The sequence below is a fragment of the Myotis davidii genome, unplaced genomic scaffold (assembly GCF_000327345.1).
Source record: "Myotis davidii unplaced genomic scaffold, ASM32734v1 scaffold44, whole genome shotgun sequence".
In the NCBI taxonomy this organism is placed as follows: Eukaryota; Metazoa; Chordata; class Mammalia; order Chiroptera; family Vespertilionidae; genus Myotis; species Myotis davidii.
The window spans coordinates 10,443,202-10,455,740 of NW_006299705.1; the positions used below are offsets into that span (position 1 = coordinate 10,443,202).

General features: G+C 37.5%; 1 protein-coding gene across 2 annotated transcripts in view; it reads left to right on the forward strand.

Moving 5' to 3' along the window:
* Positions 1-12,539, forward strand: part of RASA1 (RAS p21 protein activator 1) — a 135,340-nt gene that overhangs the window by 57,258 nt on the left and 65,543 nt on the right. For both annotated transcript variants that reach the window (XM_015571586.1, XM_015571587.1), the window contains 2 exons: positions 10,290-10,442; positions 11,415-11,550. In XM_015571586.1, the coding sequence (XP_015427072.1) occupies positions 10,318-10,442; positions 11,415-11,550 (261 nt within the window). In that variant the 5' untranslated portion in view covers positions 10,290-10,317. The remainder of the gene's footprint in view (positions 1-10,289; positions 10,443-11,414; positions 11,551-12,539) is intronic.

Here is a 12,539-nt window from a genome sequence, read left to right on the forward strand (position 1 = left end):
TCTCTATATATAGATGTGTGTGTGTGTGTGTGTGTGTGTGTGTGTGTGTGTATGAAGGGAGAGGGAGAGATAGAAACATCTATGATGAGAGAAAATCATGGATCGGCTGCCTCTTGCACACCTCCTACTGGGGATCAAGCCCACAATCGGGCATGTGCCTTTGACAGTCGAACCCAGGACCCTTCAGTCTGCAGACTGACGCTCTATCTGCTGAGCCAAACCAGTTAGGGCTTTTTCACCTTCTTAATCTCTTGCTTTCTCTGAATTAGTTGCTACTCATCTTTTATATTTCCGTTTAGCAATCAGTTTTTTCAGGAAGTGTATGCTAAAATCTTGAGACTGTTATTTTTCTGTATGCCCCCACATTCTAGTACTTACTGTATCAGGTTGAAATTGCTTGTTTTATCTCTATTCTCTACCAGATCAAAAACTTCTATGTCATAGTGTTCTATGGTGTTAATTTGTTTTTCTACCATTACCTCAATGCTTGACATACACTTTGTTGGAGATGGACTAAATAAAATGCAATGTTAAACTAAAGTTCGCTTTTAACTTTCAGTTTTGGTGCTTTAAAGATATATATTCTAAAATACAGGGTAAGAAATGTTTTAGCTGCAATAGGGAGGAATCACCATACCCTCCAAAGTTTTAGATTGAGCATTGCAAAATTAAAAACCAAAACACACACACACACACACACACACACACCCCAGTATTTGTTTTTAAGTAAAAGATCGCTTCAAGTCAGTTTACAACTATGTTGCAGCAATGCATTGGATCAGAAGGCCCACAAGAAATTTCATTGCCCTATTTCCATGCATTTAGTGGTGTGACGCTGTAATTGTTGAAGTTCTAAGAAAAACTCAACTGTAAAAATCGGTAGTTTCTGAAGAATGACATAGATATAAGACATTGAGGATATGAGGTAGGAACTGATGTTAGTCTTCTGCTGGTAGGTATTGTATTTTTCTTATTTTTTTTTAAACATCTTTGATTATTGCATACCATTTTTGGAGAGAGTGCCTTTTTCTACTCTTCATTATATGTTTTCTAGGGTGATTGGAGTTAAGGGTAGTGAGAATAAGAGTTAGTTGAGTGCATTTTAATATAAACTTTTGCCTGTATAGCTTGATGTTGGTGCCCATCTTTTGTGTATTAGTCTTTCAGTGGACTGATTTTTTTGGTGGCTAGAGTGTGTGACAATGCTGTTTCTTTCAAAATACTTCCTCCAAATGAAAATCTTTTTTGGATTCTGCAAATATGTTATCAGTGGCAAAAGCAAATAGAATTTCTGAACTTGCCTTGAGCTGATTTCATCTGAGGTATAAAACTAAGTACATAAGTATATACACTTGATATTTGCCTGAACATAAATCTACCAAAGTTGTCTAACATATGATTGCTTCTCCTTAAGTTTGTGAGGTAGTTGGTCGAAGAAGTTCTACACATATTATGCTTAACCTAGTAGTTGTTCAAGTGAATTTACTAGGAACTAAATTTTAGCCTCTACATAATGGTAAAATGACAGTATTAGGTATATTTTCTTTACTTTCCCCTTCACTTTAAAAAGTCAGGGTTTTTGCTGTTGTTTTTTTTAAAAACCAGAAAAATCTTTATTGCAAAGGTACAAAAGCGTCACAGCAGAGATATACAGCCATAATTTTGGTGGTGGCTGTGGGTGGGGTGGCACTGGGCATGCACCACAGGAACAAGGGCCATGACAGAGGGTCTCTTCTCAATAATTTATATCAGGGTAAAAGCAGCACAAAAATAAATATTGAAATGAAATTGCTGAACGCTGAGGCGAGGGGCTGGGGTGAGCTTGCAGACGGAGGCCTGCCCCTGGGAAAGGCATGTGCCCTCAGGAAGGACTCCAGTCTGAAGCACAGGAGACAAGAAAACAAACCTATGTGACAGGGGCCCTCACCTCTTCTCTTAAATAAAAACCCATATATTAAATGTGACAGTGAAGTTTCAGTAATCTGAAAGGGAAAACATAAGGGACACCGCCTGTCTTACTTTCGTGACCCCTGTCCCCAGGGGGTAGGCTGGGGGGAGCCACCTGTGTCCCCCCCCTCGGGACCAGGCACTCTGGAAACTCTGCAGAGCTGCTGAGCGGGACACCTGGCCAGGCCCCTGGCCCAGTCGGTGGAGCCTGCAGAGGGCAGAGGGAAGATGGGGGGTGGTGGGCAGAGCTCCAACCTGGACCTACAGCCTGCAGCTCTGCTGTAAATTTACAGTATCAAACAGGAAAAGGTATAAAATCTGATGATAAAATGTGTATGGAATCAAAATCTCTCTCTCTCTCATAACCCCTAGGGTCCTTACTGATATCCAGTGTGGATTGCCTACCATAGCTATGGCATCGACAGCTTCCTCACACCCAGTCTCTGTTCTAGGGTGCAGCTCGCTCAGCCTCCGCTGGCCCCAGGGCACAGCCATGAGCCAGCCAGTCACATCCTGTCCTTCTGTAATAGACAAAGTGAGGACGTGGTACCTTCTACTCCCTTCTCCAGTGCAGCGGGCACCCTGCCTGGGGTGGGGGCTTCATAGCTTGCTTGGTCTTCCTGGGTTAGGGGCTGGAGCCCAGACTTCATTCAGGCCAGTTGTGGGGCTGGGGCCTGCAGCTCACCCAGCCTCTTCCCAGGATGGGCTGGACATGGTGGGCACACCTGCAGCAGCCCTCAGGGAGGGAAGCCCCAGCAGAGGTCACCGAGGTCATCTGTGGCTGGGAGGCAAAGGTTGCAGAGGCAGAGATTGCAGGAGATGATTAAGCACCAAGGTTGCAGAGTCCCCTATCCTCTTTGCTCTGACAGACCATGCAGGTGCCCCAGGAGGCTGGTCTGCATTGCCTTCTGGCGCCTCCTGAGGCCACAGCCCCTGACTCTGTCACCACCTCTCAGTGCATTTCTCCAGCCAACAGCCCCACCCTGTTCCAGGTGACAGGGCCTCCTTCCCACAGTGGACCGGCCTGGGGTCCTCCCACTCTCACCCCTGCTTACCTTTAATACCTTGTTCTGTTTGGAATTAGTCCTCATAACCTGGGCACCATCACCTGGACAGAACTGCCTGGCAATCGTAACTGGCATGCCTCGGGGGTGCGGCCCAGTTTCTTTTTCTTAACCATCAGCCCAGACAGTTTGACTGTAGGAACTATGTTTGTTAAAAGGAAATATGGGGCCTTTAGGAGAATAAAGTAGTCTTAGCAAATTTGTGTGTGTATGTCTAGCCAACCTGAAATAACCAATTTAATTTCAGAAAAGAACAAGCATGTGTAAGAAAATCTGGTTAGCATCTTTGAGAGTTACAGAAAAACTTAGAAGTTTGTAGTGTGATCAAGCACACAGAGTCCCAAGTGATTCTGGTGATAGAAGAACTTTCTTGGCAGTTGTATTCCTGCAGATATATTTCTTTGTAAGAACTTCAATGCTGTTGGTGACATAGCTAAGAGGAAGGGCATAGTGGAAAGTAAAGGTGATCTGGGAACTAAAATTTGGTTTCCTTTTTAGAAGGAAGTCTGTTGATAGTAGCCCTGTTGTAATTGTTTTCTACTGTACTGGGCAGTTTCCATTAAAGATTGTCAAGTTAGTTTTAAGTAATTGTGCAGTTTGAATGAAGTATCTATCTGTACTCAGGCTAGGTTGTTTTCTCATTGCCTAGATTTCTATATTCTTCTTCCTGGTTAGGAGAGGCCAACTAAAAAGCACAAAGGCCCCTCTTAGGCCCCTCAACTGTGCTCCAACAATACACAACATGTGTTAAGAAAACATTTACGTGATTCCAAATTTAGAAGTAAAGCGACTCCTGCATCTTGTCCAACTTGTCTTTTTTATTGTTTTATTTAATATATAGTTTTTTCTGGGATACTATGGTATTTTAGATGAAGTAATTTGTGTATTTTCTAAGGTAATGAAATCAAGGGACTCCACATCTTCCTGTAACATTTTTCAGCTGAAATTTGCAAAGCTAGCTGAAAAACATGTATTTAAAATTTCCTGATGTTTCCTTTCCCAATCTTTGGGGGATGGAGGTAGAGAATGAGAATGAATGAATTTGCCTTTAGATACAAGAACATTATCACAGCATGTCAAGTGCATTCTGTTCTTGCCATCCTTCAAAGAATACAGGTTGGGGCAAAAGTAGGCAAAACAGTTTATTCTTGTATTATTTAATAATTATTGTACTATTTTCCATATGAACAACTCTAAAACCTACATTTGCTTTACCCTGTATATCCATATTGGGGAAAGATTGGTGCTATTTGAAGGTTTTCTTCTAGAGTTGCCAGGAGAAGTGGAAGAATTTCTAGTTTATAAATACTACAGTCCTCCAGCCCCAATTAACATGATCTGTAATGTTCTAAAAGTAGTTTTTGGGGAAAAAATTTGCTTTATCATCAATGCTTTATCAGAAATAAGAATTGGTTTCTACTGTTCTCTTCCAAATTTTAATGGAAAGTAAATAAGAATAGAAAATTGGAAGATAATTGTGGCTTAGCTGATTCATTATCAACAATCATAAAATTTGTGATTTTCATTGATGAAGTTGTATTAATGAGTACGGTAGTTTTTTATATGTATACTAGAGGCCTGTTGCACAAAAAGATTCATGCAATAGGCCTTCCCTTCCCCGGGCTGCCGGCCACCGGTTTTCCTCCGGCACTCGGGACCCAGGCCTTTGCTCCAGCTGGAGCTGCCTTCAGTCTTCGCTCCACCACTTCGCGCCTATGTATGCAAATTAACCGCCATCTTTGTTGGTGGTTAATTTGCATATCTTGCTGATTAGCCAAATGGGAGGCATAGCAAAGGTATGGTCAATTACCATGTTTGTCTATTATTAGATAGGATAATTTATATGTATATATGTATTAGTCATTTAATAATATCAAGCCAACCTTGTATGAGATAGGTACTGTTATTATTTTATAGATGAGGAAACAGGTTTGAAAAGTAAGTAATTTGCCCTTATTTGTACAGTGAGGTGGCAGAGCTAGGTAGGATTAAAACATAAGCAGTGGCTTTAGAGTCTTTACCCTTAACCATTATGCTAGAGACTATGTAGTTCTTTTTCATTTTTATATTTTTCTTTGAAGAAGTTTAAGACAAATATTTAATTTATTCTGAGGTTGAGATAATTTTCCCAAATTTACAAGTGAGACACAAAATGTAGTGACTTGATCATAGTTATGGAAATGGTTTCTGCTAAATCTTGGTTTCACCAGAGGGCTTAGTTTCTTTTGAAGGAGTTTAGGGGGTGTCAGTATAGACATTTTCCTTTGAGCTCTATGAGCCTAAGTTGTTTTCATATTTTAGACAAAGATAGCTGTCCTCAAAGATTAGAGCTTGCTTATTGTAGACATTAAAGAAAAAAAATTACCTTTTTTTTCTGCATTGGCAGGGAGGTCTAATTGGACTTCTAAAGTTTTTCTAATATTGTTTTATGATTCAACACATCTTCCTTTATTCAACAAATATTTTTAAAATTAATATTATATGTGCCAGGTTCAGTCTGTGAGTTATAACTGCCACTGATATAAGCAGAGTAGAAAATTTAATTTAGGTGTTTTAGCCCACAGATAAATGGTAATCTTCACATTATACTCAGAGTATCTTCATACCCCTAATATAACCCTTCACTTTGTGTTTTTGCAAATATTCTAGATTCCAATTGCATTTCTTACTCTTGTTGTTTATTTGAAAACAGTCACCAGCAAGATTATCATTAAAGAGATATAATAAAGCTTTGACTGTAAATATTTAAACAGTGTTTTCTTTCATTTCCTTGTATTGATGCTACTGTAACTATTTGAACAATGATTAACTGTAGCATTTTTATTAAATTGAATTTTTTAGGCAAATATCCACTAAGGAAGTGACTCCTTAGGGAGTGTTATATCTTTGGTATGGGGATCATGTTTTGAGAAGACATATTACACATTTTTTATATAAAGTAAATTATAGATTTCTCAAAGATAGTATGTTTTTGGCAGCTGAGGTTAAATATAATATATAATGATTCCTTATGAGAAATTGCCAACTGGGGACTCTCAATCTCCTGGTATGTGAGATTTTTATGTTTATCAAAAAAATCATAGGTTAAAAAAGATTGAGAGATATTGTTTGAAAGTAGACCCAAGGACTAATGATCAGGATATAGAGTTTTACATAGGTTCTTTAAATCTGTGAAGTATTTAAATCAAGTTATATCACATTAGATTTGTGATTTATAAAACAGTTTTAGCTACATATCCTGATGCTATACGCAATTTAAATAAAAATGATTATTTTTATCTAATATGATAATGATTTCTTTTTATTTCTAATTTTTAAAATAAAATAAAGGCTGTATACGGTAACAGTTTAATTGAAGTTCTTTTTTATGCTTCAATAGTAACTTTAAAATATCAGTGCAGATACTTTAAAAATATTTTTGTTACTATGATTCACCTTGATAATTTGAAGTAAACAATAAAGATAATTCAAGAAATTCTAAGTTTTAAGACCATTTGATTTTTTTTATAGAACAGTCCAACACTTATTTTTTTTTAATATATATTTTATTGAGTTTTTACAGAGAGGAAGGGAGAGAGATAGAGAGTTAGAAACATTGATGAGACAGAAACATCGATCAGCTGCCTCCTGCACATCTCCTACTGGGGATGTGCCCGCAACCCAGGTACATGCCCTTGACCGGAATCGAACCTGGGACCTTTCAGTCCGCAGGCCGACGCTCTAGCCACTGAGCCAAACCGGTTTCGGCTAGTCCAACACTTATAATAGGGGGATGTTTTAATACTTTTTGAGGATTTATTATTGGACAATTTAATTTCAGTTTATAATCATAATCATAATTGGCATGTTTTGTTTTTTGTGTTCAAAGCTTATGAGCTTTGGGCATGAAGGGAGTCAGTAATATTCAGGAAACAAAGTTATTTTTATTTTATTTTTCATTAAGTATTACATATGTCTTCTTTTTCCCCATTGACCCCCCCCCCGCCTCCCCCAGGACAAGCCCCCACTGCTCCAGTGTCCATGTCCTAATATGTGTGCATACAAGTCCTTTGGTTGATCCTCTTACCCAAAGTTATTATTTTAGATCAGTGTTTCTGTCTTGAACTTAATACCCATTTTAATGCCAAGATCTTCCAGAAGGTACACTTATATAACTAAAAATCACAAGTATATCTGTTATACTAGTATATCAGTCAAGGTTTTTAGTTAGGTATTTATTATACACTAGTGCCATGGTGCATGGATTCGTGCACAATGAAAGGAAATTAATTAGAAGAAATATTTTTTTTAAATATATTTTATTGATTTTTTACAGAGAGGAAGGGAGAGAGATAGAGAGTCAGAAACATCGATGAGAGAGAAACATCGATCAGCTGCCTCCTGCACATCTCCCACTGGGGATGTGCCCGCAACCCAGGTACATCACATGGAAAGGAAATTAATCAGAAGAAATATTTTAATATCGCTATTTGCATCTTGCTAATGAAAAGAAAATAGGATTCTACAGAGTCTCCTATCTACCTACTCCAGGACTTCTGTGAGGATCAAATGAGATGCACGGGAAAATGCTTCACAAACATTTGGTTAAACTATAAAGTTTTTGCACCTGGCTATAAAACAAGTCGGATTCCTGGGCTGAAGAAACTCCAAGGGTGCTAGTCTCTAGGGAGAGGAAGCCAGGCATTGGCTACATGACGTCATTACCCAGTGCCCAGTGTGACTGTCTCTGGGTTGGCCTAGGCTGTGGGCTGCATTTTGCGCCATGGGGTCTTGGCAGCGTTGGTTGCGATTTGGTGGGGTGTCACTCCAGGGTGGTGGAAGGCCTGTGTCTCACTTGGGGGATGCTGAGTGTTGTTTTGTCAGCACCAGGTCCGTGGTGCCGTTTATTTTTAAATGGCCAGTGCGCATCATGGCAGCTCTTGCATTGAGCGTCTGTCCCCTGGTGCTCAGTGCACATCATAGCTACTGGTTGGACAGACACTTAGCCACACACACACACACACACACACACACACTAGAGGCCTGGTGCAACGATTTGTGCACTAGAGGCCTGGTGCACAGATTTGTGCACTGATAGGGTCCCTCGGTGGATGTCAGAAGCCTGTTTCAGCCAGATCCCCGTAGGCCTGGCGGAGAGACACCACCAGTGCACGAATCTGTGCAGCGGGCTGGTTTTGGCTGGATCCCTGCAGGCCAGATCCGGGGACCCCACAGGTGCACGAATCAGGTGGTCATTGCATGTCATAGCTACTAGTGGCTTTTATATATATAGATTAGTAATTGTGTAATGCCTCTTGTACCTCTGTTGTCTCATGGTGAGTTCACAAGATAAAGGAAATTGAATAAAATATTTTAATCTTGGTATTTTGCATAAAATACAACAGGAATTTAAGGTCAAGTACACAAAAATAGGAACTTAAAAGTGCCCTTAATTTTGTCTTTGGTTTATAAATCTGCTCTTTGGTGTTACTCCACTGTAATAAAGAATTACCAGCTTTATATACTAAGGAAGTTCCATGCACAGTAGGTCCTCGGGTTATGTTGGAGATCTGTTCCTACACTGTGTCGTAAAGTGATTTTCACCGTAAGTCGGAACCCACCTACATAAGCACCTACGTCACTCACATGGAGCACATACACAGCAGTAATGAAGTGAAACAGCAAAAAAAAATTTAAAAGAGATAATTCCTAACCTTTACTTGTAAATAAATAATAAAATACATGAAACACATATGTACATACATTGAAGTGACAGAACTTATTATTTTATTTTATAAATAAATGGGAGATGGCGATGTAACCACGAAACGACGTATGTTGAGTCCGATGTAACCCGATGACTGACTGTATTTTCACAACTAAGTAAACTTCTGTCCTAGAGTTTCAAAATTTTGTCCAGATCATATATTGTTAAATTTTAGATCTTTAAGGAACTTTCAATGATCATTAGTCTACTTTTCCTTTTAGATTAAAAAACAAACATGAGAAAAACTATGCTCTTCAAAGTTAAATTTACTTGTTAATAACCTCAGAGGTAATGGCTGAAAGACTAGAATTTTAGAGGAATGCAATGTTAATTGTTCTTTCCCTTCTTCTAAATACTGTTTAAAATTGTTTTTCCTATTAAGTTATAATGAAATTCCATGATTATTTCATTTTATTTCAGTCTTATGCACAGACTTCCAGGTAAATGGGCTGGTTTTTAGAAGAAAACTAATTAGTTTGAGAAGTTTAAGGTTTTTTTTTTTAAATAAACTAAGGAGTCAAGAATAATACTAACCATTTATTATAGCAAAAGTAGCCATGGTAGTTCAGCAGTTTTGCCTGACTTATCTCTAAATATTAAGTATCTCACTGTAATATCAATGTTTATTGTTTTCCTTGGAATGTGTCAAATTAGAGTCCAAGTACCAGAGGATATATTTGGGTGACTAACATTAAAAGTGTAAAAATATTTCATAAAAATTACTTCGTAGATTTGTTACCATGACCATATGAAAATTCCAATCTATTTCTAAGTATACTTTTGTTTCTATCAATCCAGGAGACTTTTATAGGCATAGTACGAGTGATGCCAGAGTTTTAGCCAGTCATCTAAGCAGAGCATCTGGTAGTATGTTAGGTAGAATGTAGTTAAACTGAGAGCAGAAAAGTTAAAACGACAAAACGTACTAATTCCTCACATGTTTGTTAAATAAATTTGAGGAGTTGAGTTCAAATGAGTCATTATGGAGTAGATCATTGTAAGACCAAAGTAAATAATCAGCTTATTGATGAAATAGGAAATTAGCCGTTAGTGTCATTCTATTTTCCTATTCTAGGGCAAAATACTAAAATGGAATAAAGTTTTATTTTCTCACAGATGTCATGTGCTTTGTTATGTCCAATCTTGGTTCCTTAGTATGGAGAGAAGTAATAAATTAATCATTTGTTTCCATTTCCATCTTACTCTTATTTTTCTAAGTATTTGATTGCAGTAAGTGTTTGTATCTTGAACATACAGACAATCCGGTGGTAGAGAGATGGGCAGAAATGGAAGCACTTAATTAGGTGAGATGATTAGGCCTGAGCTTATAGAATAAATTGAAAACTAAGTAAATGAATTCTTCTGGAGAGACTGAGAAGTTAAAAACAATTGAGTTAGAACTGGAAAAACTGCTTCAGAGTACAATGTAAATATTCATGTTACAAAGGTATTTATAACTTCTAGTAACTCAACTGTCATTAGTATTTTTATGGTTGCTCTTTTTATTCTAATCTCATAATTTTTCCCCTTAGGTGGTATCATGGAAAACTTGATAGAACTATGGCAGAAGAACGCCTCAGACAGGCAGGGAAGTCCGGCAGTTACCTTATAAGAGAGAGTGATCGGAGGCCAGGGTCCTTTGTACTTTCATTTCTTAGCCAGACAAATGTTGTCAACCATTTTAGGTAAGTTTTTATTTCTGTTATGAGGCTGTATAATACAGCTGTTTTGCTATACTATTCGTAAAAGTATCTATTTTAATAAAGGTGAATGACTCAATGACATTTAAATAATGGATAAGGAAATTTGTTTTCATTTAAATGATTTATCAGCAATTTAGAATAGACGTTGAATGTTTATATTTTTGTTTAAAAGCAGTATCATTACTGGTGTTACTGTACTAATCCCAAATGTAATTATTACTTTTAAAGTATAAATTCTTTAATTAAAAGGAAACTTTGAGTGGTAAAGTGGAAATACAGAATAACAAAAAATACAGGAAACAATTTTTAAGAGTCAAGGTGTTCTGAAACTCTACAAATATTTATTTCAATTAAATGGGCATGTAGGTATTTGCAAATATAGATAATCGAAGTCTGTATGTATAAATATATATACATATTTCATTTGTTTTTATTTTTATGGGCATGATTGAAAAATCATCTATTGCCTATAATGTTAATGGATAAAATGTTTGTATACCTTGATTTTTAGATTTTAATCTAAACTTTAAGAGGTCTGTTATATTCTGCACTGTATTAGTGCCACATGTAGAATGGAAATTATTATACTGTGTAAATATTTCAAGAGATCTATAAGCTGCTTTTAGCCAGAGGTTTTTATTAAAATGCTGTTGAGTCATTCATAGGGAAAATGAGAAGACGTATGTGAGGATGGATTCACAAATATTTTAATGAATTATGTAATTGAGATTTATCATGTGTTAACATATATTTCTTGTGAAATGCATGCATATATATTTGCAGAAGAAATAACCTCAAGTAATTAGCATATGGTGAAGATACTAATAAGTAGTGTTTTAATACAGGGATGCAGTTAAAAGAGTATGAAAATTATGGGTTTATAATCATGGAACTTGGTCTTCAAAATTATCTCTAAAGGTTTTTGTTACACTGTATTTTTTCCTATACAAATAGGATTATTGCTATGTGTGGAGATTACTACATTGGTGGAAGACGTTTTTCTTCACTGTCAGACCTAATAGGTTATTACAGTCATGTTTCCTGTTTGCTTAAAGGAGAAAAATTGCTTTATCCAGTTGCACCACCAGAGGCAAGTAAAACTTGAATAAAATATCTTTCAAAACTTTATTATTTCACTTTACTAATTGGAATATCTCTCATTCAGTTTCTTGTGATGTTTATCCTATATAATAAAAGCCTAATATGCAAATTGTCCCGTTGGGAGTTCACTGACCAGGAGTTCGACCGCTCGCTATGATGTGTGCTGACCACTGGGGTGGGCACGGAAAACAGGAAGGCCTGGTAGCTGGCAGCCAGGGGAAGGAAGGCCCAATTGGCCCCAATTGCCAGCCAGGCTTAGGGACCCTACCCGGGCTTATTTGCCACAGTAAAAGGTCAGGAATTGTTACCTTTCTTTTGAATTTTTTTTACTGTTTCACTTCATCAATTGCTGTGTATGTGCTCCATGTGAGTGACGTAGGTGCTTGTGTAGGTGGGTTCCGACATACGGCGAAAATCCCATTACGTCACATGGTAGGAACGGATATCCGATGTAACCCAAGGACGTACTGTAATTTTGTATTTAAGTTACTTGATTTTTTATAATATTGTGTAGTGATAGTCTAACAAATGCCTTCTCTATATATCTATATCTACATCTATATATATTTATATATAGATGTAGATATAGATATATATACACCCACACACACTCTAATAAAAGACAAACATGCAAATTGACCATACCTCTGTTATGTCTTAAGCCACGCCCACCAACCAATCAGAGTGACTATATGCAAATTAACCCAAACAAGATGGCGGCTGGCAGCCATGGAGCTGAAGCGAGTAGGAGGCTTCAGTGATGGAGGAAGCCAAGCTTCCCAGCCGGCTCTGAGCTCCACTCAAAGAAACAAAGTTTCAATTATAAAAGATAAATAAACCCTAGATACCTGCTTTTAGCCAGCCCTGGCCACAGAGCTGGAGCGAGTAGAAGCTGGCTCTGAGCTCCACTGAAGGCAACAAAGTTTCAATTATAGAAGGTAAAAAAATTCTAGAATAAAGAAAAAAGAAAAAAATGAG